Source organism: Pongo abelii, chromosome 9, assembly GCF_028885655.2.
Source record: "Pongo abelii isolate AG06213 chromosome 9, NHGRI_mPonAbe1-v2.0_pri, whole genome shotgun sequence".
Lineage (NCBI taxonomy): Eukaryota > Metazoa > Chordata > Mammalia > Primates > Hominidae > Pongo > Pongo abelii.
Genome location: NC_071994.2, coordinates 105,748,728 through 105,764,116, shown reverse-complemented (window position 1 = coordinate 105,764,116; position 15,389 = coordinate 105,748,728). Strand labels below are relative to the sequence as shown.

The 15,389-nt window shown below is 38.8% G+C and overlaps 1 protein-coding gene across 2 annotated transcripts; it reads left to right on the top strand.

The window, feature by feature from the left end:
- Positions 1-238: 238 nt before the first annotated feature.
- On the top strand, positions 239-13,267 carry MMP8 (matrix metallopeptidase 8). 2 transcript variants are annotated; one of them, XM_024255466.2, is made up of 10 exons: positions 239-438; positions 2,524-2,768; positions 3,433-3,581; positions 3,669-3,794; positions 6,544-6,705; positions 8,704-8,821; positions 9,688-9,821; positions 10,388-10,541; positions 11,240-11,343; positions 11,641-13,267. In XM_024255466.2, exons 1-10 carry the CDS (start codon positions 337-339, stop codon positions 11,742-11,744), a joined length of 1,398 nt encoding a protein of 465 aa, XP_024111234.2. In that variant the 5' UTR covers positions 239-336; the 3' UTR covers positions 11,745-13,267. The 2 variants fall into 2 exon arrangements, with proteins under 2 accessions (XP_024111234.2, XP_054380953.1); XM_054524978.2 differs by lacking the exon at positions 239-438 and adding an exon at positions 2,174-2,206 and having other exon boundaries at positions 11,641-12,863.
- Positions 13,268-15,389: the final 2,122 nt, after the last annotated feature.

The window sequence follows — 15,389 nt, the reverse complement described above, 5'->3', positions numbered from 1 at the left end:
CCTTGTTCCTTTTCCTCGACCAATTTTGTAAAAGGAAATAACTAAAACATCCAAAAGCAAAGAGTAGAAAGTTGGAGTTTTGAAAGACTGTTGAAAGACTCCCCCATTTGGGGGTACTAAATCACATTATAAAATTGCAAAACTGTCAGGGTGTAATTAACCTATGTTGCTTCATATTCCTGATGCAGCAATTGTTTAAGGCATGGCTTTAAAGAGGACTACAAGAGAGCTGTGAGTGGCACATGATGCTGTGAACCTCAGGGTGCTCGCCAGGGAAGGGCCCTACCCAGAAGGACAGAAAGCAAGCCAGGAGGGGTAGAGTTTGAAGAGAAGATCATGTTCTCCCTGAAGACGCTTCCATTTCTGCTCTTACTCCATGTGCAGATTTCCAAGGCCTTTCCTGTATCTTCTAAAGAGAAAAATACAAAAATTGTTCAGGTAAATGAACTATCAGTTAAGTGATGGTTGATCTGCTGATTATTAGGAAATAGTGTGCATTGTTTTCTCTTGTTAATTAAAACAGCCTGAAAGAAATTATTTGGGTGATTAGTTTGAGGTTGAACACCTCCTTTTAGTGATTTGGAGGTTTCCCAGCTGGTAAGCACGAAGCCTTTTAAAAGCTGGACATGAAAACAAGCTGAATTCTTTAAAGGCTTGGAAAATACTGCTGTAGAGTTACCCCTGGTTGGGAAACTTTTGTAGAAGAAATGGTTTTATTTATAAAATGATATCATTTTCTTTCTCATTTACCTAAGGTTTTTCCTTGCAGGATATCTGCAGTCAAGTTACTATATGTCTGGTGCTTCCATACAGGCATTTTCTTTGCTGCCAAGTATTCTAGATATAGAAAATAATGTGAGGATGGTAGATTACAATGAACTAGAAATCAGTACATAGTAAAATCATATTTCCCAGCATCAGATTGTGGACTGTTTATAAACTCTTGGAAGCATTATAAAAGCAGAACCAATAGTTTTTTTCCATTGTTTCACAGTCTGAAAGTGAAGCCAAATTTTTAAGAAACACAAGGGAATTCTGTCACAAATCTCTCATGCACAGTTTTCTTAGCATTATAGTTTGGAGAAAGCATTGTTATTATTAAGAGGTCATCTCTTAATTGTAACCCCCGGGTTAATGTAAGGTCCATTGAGTGCTTATTCTATGCAAGGCAGCTGCTACACATTTCACAAATATCTCATTTAATCCTCACAAGAACCTTATTGGAGCATTATTGTTTTCATTTCAGAGACAAAAATATCTTAAATCAGATAAATAATGTGTCCAAGTGCTCACAGTTAATTCATGGCAGAGTTAAGATTTGAACCCAAGCCTGTCTGATTCCAAAGCGTGTGATCTGGTCAGTGTCACCTACTGCTGTGGTTAGAGTGTGTCCCTTGAATTTATGTGTTAAAGATTTAGTAGCCCATGTGACAGTGGGTCCTTTAAGAGGTACTTAGGTCATTAAGAAAGATTAATGACACTGTTGTGTGACTGGGTTAATTTTTGCTGGAGTGGGTTCTGGCTCTTGCAGAACTGGATGAGTAATGAATAGAATGGGTATTATAAAGAGGGGCTGCCCTTTGTGTTTTGCCCCTTTTCACACATGCTTGCTCCCCTTTCGTTTCTCTGCCATGTTATGACACAGCACAAGGCCATCTCAGAAGCCAACCAGATGCAGCCACCTGATCTTGGACTTCCCAGCCTCCAAAATTGTGAGAGAAAATAAGCCCCTTTTATGTATAAGTTACCCAGCTTCAGATATTCCGTTATAGCAACAGAAAATGGACTAAGACACTGACAAGGTGCCAGGTGTTCACAGGCAGCATGGGGTCTAGTTAGGTTACATTTCACTATGTATGAAGAAACTTTTAAGCCAAACTTAAAATAGGTAATTTTTAGGCTAAACTCTTTGGATTTTGACTAAACTTAATTTAACACTTCCAAAGAGTTACTTTGGTGAATAAAATGCTAATATCGATGATATTGCTGTTCCTCTAAAAGCTATTTGGAATTATTTTGAAATTATCAGTTCTCATTTGACAGGTAACATGGTGAGTTAAAATCTGAATCATCACTTGGAAAATTCCTTAATTCTCTGTGCTTCCATTTGTTCATGAGAATAATTAAGCCTTTTCTACAGTAGTGAAGAGGATAAAAAAGAGGAACTGCATTGATGCAACAAATACCTCAAGAGAAGTCAATTAATGTTAGTTCTAATTTTTTTATAAAAACAAGAAGACAGTCTCCTGACTGTAGAGTAGCACTTTGCCTGTGTGATGTGACCCTCATCCCTTATGAGACACCTTTTTTTATGCATAACCATTAACTTGAGCACTGAGTGGAGGAACTGTTCTTTCTAAAAAGCCTTGTTCTCTCAAAGCCAACCTACAAATTAATTTGTGTTATCGTTCCTGTGGCTCTCAAGTTATCAGACCTCTGTAGTAACTTAGAAAGGGTTGCAAAATGACCAGAGAACTGGAGGTCCTTTCACAGCAAGACCCCTATGTGCTTGTCTTTGTCCAGGACTACCTGGAAAAGTTCTACCAATTACCAAGCAACCAGTATCAGTCTACAAGGAAAAATGGCACTAATGTGATTGTTGAAAAGCTTAAAGAAATGCAGCGATTTTTTGGGTTGAATGTGACGGGGAAGCCAAATGAGGAAACTCTGGACATGATGAAAAAGCCTCGCTGTGGAGTGCCTGACAGTGGTGAATTTATGTTAACCCCAGGAAACCCCAAGTGGGAACGCACTAACTTGACCTACAGGTGATATCTCTAAGGTTTCAGGATACACTCATTCATCCAGTATGGACTGGGCTCTTATATGACAGACACTGTTCTTGGGACACACTAGGAACAAGTAGATAAATATCCCTGCTTTTGTAGAGTGTGAGTAGTGAATGAATATGAGAATGAAAATGTTGAGATACCTTGGGTTCTTTCCACTCCAAGGCTTCCCATTTTAGCCTTCCTTCTCCAACAATCTAAAGAGGACTACGGCAATGTTAGGCTGTCTCTCTAAGCACTTACTTTAGGACCCAACAAAGGCTTAATCATTGCTGGAGAGAGTCAAGTCCCTCCTTTCATACATCTTAATAATAATAATAATATCTAATATTTGTGGAATATTATTACTATTTGACAAGTAATGAACTAAATGCTTTATATGTATTTCATCCCCACAGCAACCCTATGAGAGGGATACTATATTAGTATCCTCATTTTACTAATAGGAAACTGAGGTTTAAAGACATGTATTAACTTGTTCAGAACCCATATCTGTCCTCCACCCTGAGACCTGCACTCCCTCCTTATCCTCTCCAGTGGTAGCACACCGTGATGCAACTCACTTCAAAACAGAAAATTCATCCGTTGATGGACTACAGTTCTAAATAATATTTAACTCTTCATACATCCTCTCATTTCGAAGGATTCGAAACTATACCCCACAGCTGTCAGAGGATGATGTAAAAACAGCTATTGAGAAAGCCTTTGAAGTCTGGAGTAAGGCATCACCTCTTACCTTCACCAGGATCTCACAGGGAGAGGCAGATATCAACATTGCTTTTTACCAAAGAGGTAGGTGCAAAGCAGTCATGCTCAGTTTTGCTTTCTTTGGCTAACCTGAAACTTGGCAAGGATCTAATACAAATGTTCTTATTTCAGATCACGGTGACAATTCTCCATTTGATGGACCCAATGGAATCCTTGCTCATGCCTTTCAGCCAGGCCAAGGTATTGGAGGAGATGTTCATTTTGATGCCGAAGAAACATGGACCAAAACCTCCGCAAGTAAGTTAATCAAGATTATGTCCACACACAGCTTCTGAATTAACTTTTTACAGATTAGAATACACACACACACATACACACACAGTAAAGGTAACATAATATTTCAAACTCACGAAAAGTGATCATTTGAAATTTTTGCTACCTCACAATACTAAGTCAATTTGGGTTTAAAAAAATAAAAAAAGAAAGAAAAAGACACGCTGAATCCAATTACTGACCTTACTTTTTAGATCAGAGATCAGAAAACTACAGACTGTGGGCAAATCCCGCCTGACCCCTGTCTGTATAAATAAAGTTTTATTGAAACAGGGCCACATTTATTTGTTTCTATATCATAAATGGCTGCTTTCAGTCTACAATGGCAAGCTGAGTAATTGCGACGTAGATCATTTGGCTCACAAAGCCTAAAATATTTACTATCTGGTTCTTTACAGATACTGCTTTAGGATATATTTTTATTTTAATATTCCCAAATTTAGTGATGTTTGAAAAGAGCCTATTTTTCCATTTTTTGGAAATTCATTTATAAATTAGTCTATTCAGAAAAGAGCAGCCACCTTCCCTCTCGTCTAGTTAGCTCATCTTCTTGGAGCTCTTTGTCAGTGGTATGCTTCTGTGCAGCAAGCCACTCCTTTCAGGAGAAGGCTCCTATTAAGAAGGACTGGGCTGCTTGAAGGGAAGAAATGAGGCTGAGGACAGATATACCTAGACCATGTGGTACTTCACAAAATATGGGGTAACAATATGCCAGAGAGCACTTTTAGAAAATAATCAGAAAGGCACCTTTTACCTTTGCTTGGCACCTGTTTCTCCTGCCATTTTCTCAACATGGGTATGTTACGAGGGTTTATTCTACCTAAGTCCATATGCTAGGAGCTGTGTGTAGCCAAAGATAGGTAATAACCCTCAGCTCCTCTCCATTCCCTATTGCCCTCCTCACCAGTTCAGATAATCATTACATCTTACCTGAACGAATGATCTAGATTCCTAACTGGACTCTCCATCTCCAGTCTGTGCTCCCTCTAATTTTTCCTACCATTGCAGCAGGGTTTGTTTTTGGAAGCCCATCTTGGATCACATCACTCTCATGCTTAAAAGTTTCAATGTTTACATATTCTGCACCAAATAAGGTCCAAATACCTCCACTTGGTATTGAAGGCTCTTGGTGCTTGTTCATCCTTGTCTTTCTTGGCTTGTCTTCCTATTTCACGTATACCATTCACATTGGGCTAACACCCACATTGTACATTCACTGTTTCTAGGTCACACCCTATGCTTTTCATCTTCCTCACATTTGCTTGAATTGCTTCCTCTCCCTGAAATACTCTTCCCATGCCCCAAGCACCACCTTTTAAAATCTCTCTCATCTTGCCATGCTATGTATGTCAAAGGCCACCTTCTGTCTTGCCTTGTGCTGGAAATGAGAACTTCCTCTGCAGAATTCTGACAGCTTTTGTGTCTCCTTCTCTGTCATCACTCACTGTGTGCTTTCAAGTTGTTTGCACACATCTCTCCTCTTCCAGACTATGTACTCCCTATAGAGCAGAGAACCACAACAAATTGCCCACAGTTCCTTTCACGGTATTCTAAGCATTCAAAGATATTTTTCTGAAATGCACTCATGAATGCATAATTAAAAGGATGTGATGATAAGAAACAATTTTTAGAGCATGGGTGGAATTTTAGCAGGCTAATTATCAACAGGAAGTTGAACATTGCAGTAAGAGCATGGATCTTGCCATTATACCTGGGTTTGACCCCAATCTGTCACGTACTAGTTGCAGGATCAAGTACCAGCTATTCAAAATCTATGGGCATCAGTCACTTTACTATAAAAATATTGTTAATAAAACTTCAGAAAAATCTTATGAGGATTACATAACATTAGATTGCCTAGTATGTTGTAGGTATTCTACAGTTATGGCTTTTTTTAAAAGTAGGCATGTACAAAAATGCATCAGTGTGTTTGTGAGGCAGCATGTAGACTGGCTGGACTGAAGGATTCACGTTAAAAGGCAAGCACTCAAATATCTGCTGGAGCCAAGTGGAGGAGGTCTTGAAGGCCAGGCAAAAGAGGTTGGGCTTTATTTGATAGGAAGTGAGATCCTGGGAAGGTTTTAAGTTTCCAGTTGTGAACGGCACTATGCTCATGGAAGTTAAAACACGGAGAAACAGAGCAATAAGGGTAGGATTTGTCTCTCTCCAGTAGAGAATTCCTAGAGCATCTTAGAAAGCTCAGAAACAGAGAAGAGCTGGTTCTAAGCTGTGGGTGATGAGGGAGCCAACATGAGCCAGCCCTCCATCTCAGGCTGCTCCACTGCTGGACTGGCTTCTTCTAATTACTTGTTCACAGGGACTCTACTCATGAGGCTGAGGGTCTGGGACACTGGAGATGGTGAATGTGGGAACGCAAGAGAAGAAGGGTTCCCAAAGTCATGATGGCTCTGCCATCACTTCTCCAAGTCTCAGATGCACATTTGTAAGATGTGAGAATTGGAATAAATGCAGCTTTTCTGGGTTCTAAGAGTTTATAAGAAGTTCATACTCACCTAGTCCCCATCTATGATTACTATCTTGATGCTTCTTAATGTCCATTTTCTCAGGTATCTGAAAGAAAGATGGAAAAGACAGCCATGGGAAGGGCTATTTCCCTGATCAGTTTTGACTTGGAGATTGCATTCCTTGAGATCATGTTTCTGCCACCCTAGGATCCACACTGAGCTGTTTACCACCCATGTTTGCATTTCAGATTACAACTTGTTTATTGTTGCTGCTCATGAATTTGGCCATTCTTTGGGGCTTGCTCACTCCTCTGACCCTGGTGCCTTGATGTATCCCAACTATGCTTTCACGGAAACCAGCAACTACTCACTCCCTCAAGATGACATCGATGGCATTCAGGCCATCTATGGTAAGGTCTTCTAAAGAGAGTCGTAGTACATGGTGGGACCTGGGAATAGGTGAACACTCCCAGGATCTGAATATCTCTTCCTTTGCACTTCTGCAGTTTCCATAAAACTGAACTCTGAATTTCCCCAGTAATATAGCATTAACAAAGAAGGTGTGAGGGGCTGAGCCTCTATTGCTGCCCTAAAAGAAAAAAAGTTTAAGAAGAAATGCACTACAGTGCTTCCCAGTTATTGTCTTTGGATGGTGGGGATTTTTTTCTTCTTTTTTTAGGCTTTCCAAATTTCCAATTTTAATTTTTGTTTTTTGAGATGGAGTCTCACTCTGTTGCCCAGGCTGGAGTGCAGTGACGTGATCTTGGCTCACTGCAACCTGTCTCCCAAGTTCAAGTGATTCTCCTGCCTCAGCCTCTCAAGTAGCTGGGATTACAGATGCCCACCACCACACTTGGCTAATTTTTGTATTTTCAGTAGAGAGGCGATTTCACCACAATGACCAGTCTGGTCTTGAACTCCTGACCTGGAGTGATCTGCCCACCTCAGCCTCCCAAAATGCTGGGATTACAGGTGTGAGCCATTGCACCTGGCCCCAATTTTACATATTCTAAAAAGACATGACTATTCTTTTTCCTACAGCAGTCCTGCTCCTAGATGTATCTATCAAAGAAATTCTCATATAGATCCATAAGGGGAATTGTACAAATCATGCCAAAGATGTTCACTGCAGTCTTGTTTGTGGTGGTGGAAGTTGGAAGGCTCCTGGGGGTCTATCAGGAGAAGACTATACAGATAAAATGTGGTAGCTGCACACCATGAAGTGATGTGCGGCAGTGAGAAGCATGGTACTAGATGCACATATGGCAACAATACAGATGGGTCTTTAAAACTTCGTACTTTGTGAAAAAGAAACAGAATGAGGTATATTGCACAATGAATTAATTAAATTACACAATATATAAGTCTATGTAAACTTAAAATGTATATAAACAAAGCAAGGCATTTTTCAAAAAGAAGAAGGGGAATGGTAGTGGAGTATGGAGAGAAAACAGAAACTTTTTTAAGGCATCACTGATACATTTCAAGGATAAGTATAGGGGCCTTTTGCCATATTGCCTGAATAAGACCATTACATCTCTCTTCATGCTTGCCCTTCTGTTCCCTAGTTGGCTGTGAATAAAAACAAGAAACCAACAAGGGATTTACTGCTCTCTAAAAAAGTGTGGAATGGAATGGAATGGAATGGAATGGAATAGTGGATTGGAGTGAAATATAATTGAATGGAGTGGAACAGAGTGGAGTGGAATTGGGGAAAGCCCTTTTCCATCTCTGGTGGGACAGCACTATAAAATCAAGCAAGCATGCCAGGGTGCCACAACCAGGGAACTTTTTTGTGATTGTAGATATTTCAGAAATGTTGAGCCTATCCTAACTGCCTCTATTCCCCAATTTCTTCCTCCTGCCCACCCCAACAACACCCCCTTATTTTGTTCACCAATGTTTTTATCTTAACTATTATTATAGCCTTTCATTCCGCAGTGAGAAAACACATGAAAATTCAAATACTTATAGAAAAAATATTGCTAAAATTTGACTTAGATGTATGCTATAGGGTAAAAGACTAATATCATTCTTTCCTGAAAGTGGATTTCGGTGAGGAGAGAGGCAATAGATACTGAATGACCAAAAAAAGCAGAAAGAGGAACTGAGAAGTCTGAGAAGAATTAGTTTAGAATTTAAAAGGTAAGGAAGGAGCATAGAATTCAAATTTCTTTACTTCACAGCTTGACCTGGAACTTACCCTGAAAACCATCATTACTCTTATTAAAGAAACAAAAACTTTAAAAGGATGAAACATACAGTTACTTTAATACTTTATGGTATAGTCTGGTAGCACTTACCTTCACATGAAGACCCTTCACCTTTCTCAGAAGTCTCTGACATACCCAAGAGTCACACTGGACTTATTCTCATAAAAAAGACTTTTTTTTCTTTTTTTTTTTCAGGACCTTCAAGCAACCCTGTCCAACCTACTGGACCAAGCACACCCAAACCCTGTGACCCCAGTTTGACATTTGATGCTATCACCACACTCCGTGGAGAAATACTTTTCTTTAAAGACAAGTATAAAATTGAAATATTTCTTCCATTGATTCCTCTTACTGACATGTCTTAAAACTGGATTCAAATTAGGTCACACGTTAGTCACCTTTTCCTTGAATTCTATACTTGTGCTTCTCATTGGAATTTTTTATAGGTTCTGGGGCACCACTAGGATTATCATAGCCCCCTGAGCTTAACTTTATCATCTTCATCTTTTAAAGACTATTTGTACCATTTTTATGTCTATACCGAATTTATGCAATCAAGTATTTTCTGAGTAACTCAAAACATGAAGGAAAAAAAAAAAACATGAAAACATTCACAAACATTCAGATGCCTTTGGTGATGTAAACAGACATGGGCTACAGCTGCTTGGGAACCCCATAGCTGAAACACCAAAGCACCATTCAGTTCCATCCAAAATCAGTCAAGTAAATGGAACCTGCGCTTAGCTAGCTGTGCAGCAAATCATCAAACTGAGCGTAATTTTTATTTGTCCATTGGCTATTTTGTGAGTGTGCAATCACAGGCTGAGGGTACGTGCTGTTGCTTTTATCAATATGTTCACAGCATTTAGTGGGAGCAATAATGAAAGATACTACAAAGTAAGATTTTTCAATGTCCAAGGCAGGACAATGCCAAATGTAATCAAATAAGATCACTCCCATAACCTCCTCTGAAAGCTGTGAAGTACTCGCCAGATGGACAATATCACTATAAAGCTTAGCCATATGTTGGTCACCATGCTAGGAACTTTGCATTCATTCAATTGTTATATTCTCCTAGCAATCCTACAAGGACCATCACTAGCCTAAAAGTCACAGGAACTGCCTACTTAGACTGTTATGTATAAGTGTGTGCGTGTGTGTTTCCTTATGTTCCGTTAGGTACTTCTGGAGAAGGCATCCTCAGCTACAAAGAATCGAAATGAATTTTATTTCTCTATTCTGGCCATCCCTTCCAACTGGTATGCAGGCTGCTTATGAAGATTTTGACAGAGACCTCATTTTCCTATTTAAAGGTAACTTCCTAAAGTTTTCATCTTATGTTAGTTCTGCCTGAAGGGAGGGGGCAGGACTTCTTTGTGGTCCCTTCCAGGTTCATGGTGAGCTAATGACAGCATTAAGCTGGCCAGGCTTTTGCCAGAAGACTAGGGTTGGCCCCATCAGGACCACTAACTACTGTGTGAACCTGAGTGGGTTATTTGCTCTTCAGCCCTCAGTTTTCTCACCAACAAAATGAGATCACACTAGACTGTCGTTAGCATTCTTTCATCCTCATTCCAGATACAATTCTCTAAGACTCCTCAAGGCTGTAACTTGGTTTCTGTATAAAAGTCACACAAACTAAGGCATCCGATTGTGGGGACTTGAATATCTTGCTCAGAAGTTTTAATTTTTTATAGGCTCTGGGGAACCATTAAGGCTCTCACAGCCCCCCTGAACTTAACTTTATCATCTTCATCTTTTAAAGACTATTTGTTCCATTTTCATATCTATGTGCAAGACCAAGAAGTGGTATATATATACATATTATTTTGTAAAAATAGAAAAGTCTTATTTAACATTTAACCTGAATCATTGACAGGCAACCAATACTGGGCTCTGAGTGGCTATGACATTCTGCAAGGTTATCCCAAGAATATATCAAACTATGGCTTCCCCAGCAGTGTCCAAGCAATTGACGCAGCTGTTTTCTACAGAAGTAAAACATACTTCTTTGTAAATGACCAATTCTGGAGGTAACGTAAACTATTTTTTCAATTATAGGTTGAAATCTGTGTTTCTCTACCCTGCTTACAAACCTTCAAGCATTTGAAAGTTTAAAACAATCTAGGTAGTCTCTAATAGGTTTTACTGAGAATATATTCTTTTTTACAGGATGATTGATGTTACCATGGCTTTTGAAATTTTTCATTTTTATAAAATTAAAATGTCTATGCAATAGTATTGAGGATTCTGCATCATGAAACAAAGAAAACCTTAACAAAGCCCTAGGGTGAGATACAAAGAAAGATTTAGGCTAATTCTCACTTATAAGTTCAATTCAGACATATGCAAGCAAATGTTATCCAGATAGCCTGCAGAATTTGGTTCCCAAGTGGAACCTAGTATGTACATTTATATATCTATATATACACACAAGGGAGTTATACTATATACCAATTAAGTAAAAGTCTTGAAAATATAAGCTTACTTTGGGTAATAACAGTGTGTCAGCCATCAAGCCTGTTTTAGAATTAATGATACCCATATGTTTTATAAATGTGTACCCTTGGGTAGAGAAATTAACCATTCTTAATCCTAGTAAACAGGGCATTGTGAGAACTGAATGAAAAAATACATGTGAGGAGACTTTGTAAATTATATACAATTAAAAAAATTATTTTTGTTATATTCTGTATTGGTGTTAAATCGGATGACATTTTGTTTTTACCAGATATGATAACCAAAGACAATTCATGGAACCAGGTTATCCCAAAAGCATATCAGATACCTTTCCAGGAATAGAGAGTAAAGTTGATGCAGTTTTCCAGCAAGAACGTAAGTAGGAAAAAAAAAAACTAATAAGTGTGTTGTTTGTTTGTTTATTATAGAGGAGACAGGGTCTTATTATGCTGACCAGGTTAGTGTCAAACTCCTGGCCTCAAGCAATCCTCCCACCTCAGCTTCCCAGAGTTCTGGGATTACAGGCATTAGCCACTGCACCTGGTGTTTAAATTTTTTAAATAGCATGTTTGCATTTGAATGTTATGTTGGAACAGGGGCAGGGTTTTCTAACTAAAGACATCTGAGATATTCTATAAGCTAATTCAATAAATTATCTCTCTTTTTTAATAGACTTCTTCCTTTTCTTCAGTGGACCAAGATATTACGCATTTGATCTTATTGCTCAGAGAGTTACCAGAGTTGCGAGAGGCAATAAATGGCTTAACTGTAGATAACGGCTGAACCAAAATCAAATGTGGCTGTATCCATTTTCAGAACGCAGAAGGGAAGTTCAGCATGCATTTTCATTACATTGTGTCCCGCTTATACTTTTCTCAATATTAAGTCATTGTTTCCCATCAATGTATCCATTCTGCCTGTCCTCAGTGAAAATATGTTTGGAATATTCCACTGTTTGCAGAGGCTTATTCAGTTCTTACACATTCCGTCTTAAATTAGTGATTCCATCAAAGAGAAGGAAAGTAAGCCTTTTTGTCACCTCAATATTTACCATTTCAATACTTACATATCTGACTTCTAGAATTTATTGTTATATTACTTGCTTATCTGACTTCATACATCCCTCCGTCTCTTAAAATGTCCTATGTATATCTTCTACATGCAATTTAGAACTAGATTTTGGTTAGAAGTAAGGGTTATAAACAACCTAGACAGTACCCTTTGCCTTTACAGAAAATATGGTGCTGTTTTCTACCCTTGGAAAGAAATGTGGATGATATATTTTGTGGGTTGAATTGTGTCCCCCATAAAAGATATGCTGAAGTTCTAACCCCAGATACCTATGAATGTGAGCTTACCAGGGTCTTTGCAGATGTAATTAGTTAAGTTAAGGTGAGATCACACTGAATTAGGGTGGGCCCTAAATCCATTACGACTGTCGTTCTTATAAGAAGAAGAGAGACATAGCTACCTAGGGGAGGAGGACATGTGAAGACAGAGGCAGAGATTGGAGTAACACATCTCCAAGCCAAGGAATTCCAAGGACTGTAAGCCACCAGTAGAAGCTTGGAAGAGGCAAGGAAGGATTCCCTCCAATAGCCTTCAAGTGTGACCCTGCTGACGACTGCAGAATTCGGACTTCTATCCTCCAAAACTGTGAGGGAATAAATTTCCTTTGTTGTAAGCCACCAAGTTCGCAGTACTTTGTTACAGCAACCCTAGACATGAGGTACTAAACACAGTACATCTACACATATGAAAATGAATCAACACAGACTGCAGAAGTGGAACCCTTGCTAAGGACTACTGGGCATCTTCCCAGGATAGCAGCCAAAAGAGAACCACCACTTCCTCTCCTGCCTCCTCCTTGCTCTCTCCTAGAGTCCAAACCCAAATGGGCCAGTTGGATGTGATGTTCCTCAGTTCTTTACTTCTATTTCCTGGGGTACTCAGGAGGGCACACATTATAGATAACTTGGGTTTGCTGCATAAAATTCAATGTCTCATTAAGTTGCATTAAACTGAGCTTAGATGCGTAAGTTTGCTAATGGATGGGTTTTTTTGTTAAGAACTATAGGATTTGTGGGACCATGTCTAGCGAGTCCAGATGTCAAAATCATTATAATGTTATATTTGCTGTTATTAGAATATAATATAGCTTATTATACAATAAATATGTAGACTGTAAAATATATTTCTCACTAGTACCTCCTATTTTCTTTCTCTGTTGAAGTTTTCAAATCCCACAGATAATTAATTTGGCACCTTTATTCTTGTTCAAAAATTAAAATAATCTATTAAATAAGTTCAAATTGAAGATTTTTATTTTAAATAACTGATTTGTGATTTGCTTTTAATTTCTTAAAATATTACCACATAATTCATCTAAAGTATAAAAAGGAATAGCAAATTTTAGATATATTTGCAGATATATAATTCCTGTGTCAGAATTATTATAATATTGATAATAAACTTTAGATATTGCTTCAGAGTGTGTGAAATATTTTATAAATATTTGAGGTCCTCAAAAATTTCCTCAAGTATGTTAACACATTATTCTCAACTTATTTTACAAAATAAGAAAACTGAAACTAGTATATACTCTCATTCCATTCATTGATTTATTCAGCAAGAATTAACTACCTACTATTAATTATGTTTCCGGGACTGTGCTAAGAAAAGTGAGAGAGATGTATAAACAATTCATCATATCAACATAAAAATATGAAAGTTTTAGGAAAATGCAGCCATGAAAATTAGTGTCTTATCTTCTCAGAACACCTGCTAGTTGTGCTGGCTATGATAGACTCTTGGCTCAAACCTCATCTATACATCTTTGAGATGAGAACTGATCTCATACTATTTTTTAACCACATTTGACAGAGTCATAGGCAGTGAACTGTAATATGAAGTGTAATAAAGAATTCAAAGAGTTATTCCTTTTAAAAAAATTATCTTGTTGACAACATGTAGTATTTTCCAGCTATTACATTGATATTTTGAATGGGCACAGGAGATATAAAGACCTAAGCTTAGAATGCATTCATTTATTTTTTGTTTATTTATTTATTTTTGAGACAGGGTCTTGCTCTGTCACCCAGGCTGGTGTACAGTGGTGCAATCACAACTCACTGCAGCCTCAAACCCCTGGCCTCAAGCAATGCCCCACCTTAGCCTTTCAAGTAGCTGGGACTACAGACACATACCACCACATTCAGTTATTTTCTTTTGTAAAGGTGGGGTCCCACCACGTTTCCCAGGCTTGTCTCAAACTCCTGGGCTCAAGTGATCCTCCTGCCTCGGCCTCGCAAAGTGCTGGGATTGCAGGCTTGAGCCACCATGCCACCCTGCCTAAGCTAGAATTTAAACAATGAGATTCCTATTTATCTTAGGTTGAGTTTCTTCAAAAGCAAAGCGTAAGTCAAAACATTGGTGCAATTATTTTTCCAGGACGCAGTCCCAGGAAGCAAGAGTGAGGTAGCAAGAAGAGTGAGCCAAAGAAGGAGGAAAAGCCAATACAATTATGTGTTATCAAGGTTTCTGCTATGGGCAATTGAAGCTCAATTCCACCAGGGGCCTCCGAGAAGCCTGCAGACCAGCTTCCAGTTGTTCACATCTCCAGTGAGCAGGAGGCTGGAACATTCATCCTTCAGTTTCCATTCCCCATTGGATGAGGATGTTCCCTGAGAGTGTTAACTTCTTTACACTTCCAGGCTGTACTCTCATGCTGACCTGGAAGGCTTGATGGCAACTCAATGCTCTGGGCAGAAAGCAAAAAGACACACAGCCTGTGCTTAAAGTTGTATTAGGTTGGTGCAAAAGTAACCACAATTACTTTTGCACTTTGTCAGAGCAAAGTGAGTTACACAAACCAGTCCACCCCTTCTGCAACTAAATTAATGCTGTGGATATGTGACAGAGGACATCAGAAGAATCTCCTACAGCTTTGTTCCTTGGAGATTTAAATGATGGGAAATTGGATGAGCTTTCTCTGGAGTAACTTACCAGCCTCAGAAAAAAAAAGAGATTACAGATACCAACACTGGAGAAATCTCAGTGTGGCAGGGCTGCTAATGACCTATCTTAACCTCCACTCTACACTTCTTCTGCAATGAGACTCCAATTTCATTTGAGGTAGCAATGCATTGTATTTTGTAGCCTTGCTTACAGCCAGGCTTACAGCTGGATATGGCCATGTGTTTATTTCTAGCCAAAATGTGTAAGCAGAATGTTGTGTGGGGCTTCTGGAAAGGGACTGGAAAATTACTTTTTCTCTGCCTTCCTCCTTTCTGCCTGTAATGCAGATATAATGGCTAGAGGTTGAGAAGGCACCTGACTCATGAGGCACTGTACTGAGAGAGTGGTGTAGCAAGGTAGATGTTGCCTACCCCTGATGATATGGAGCTGTCATACAAACCCGA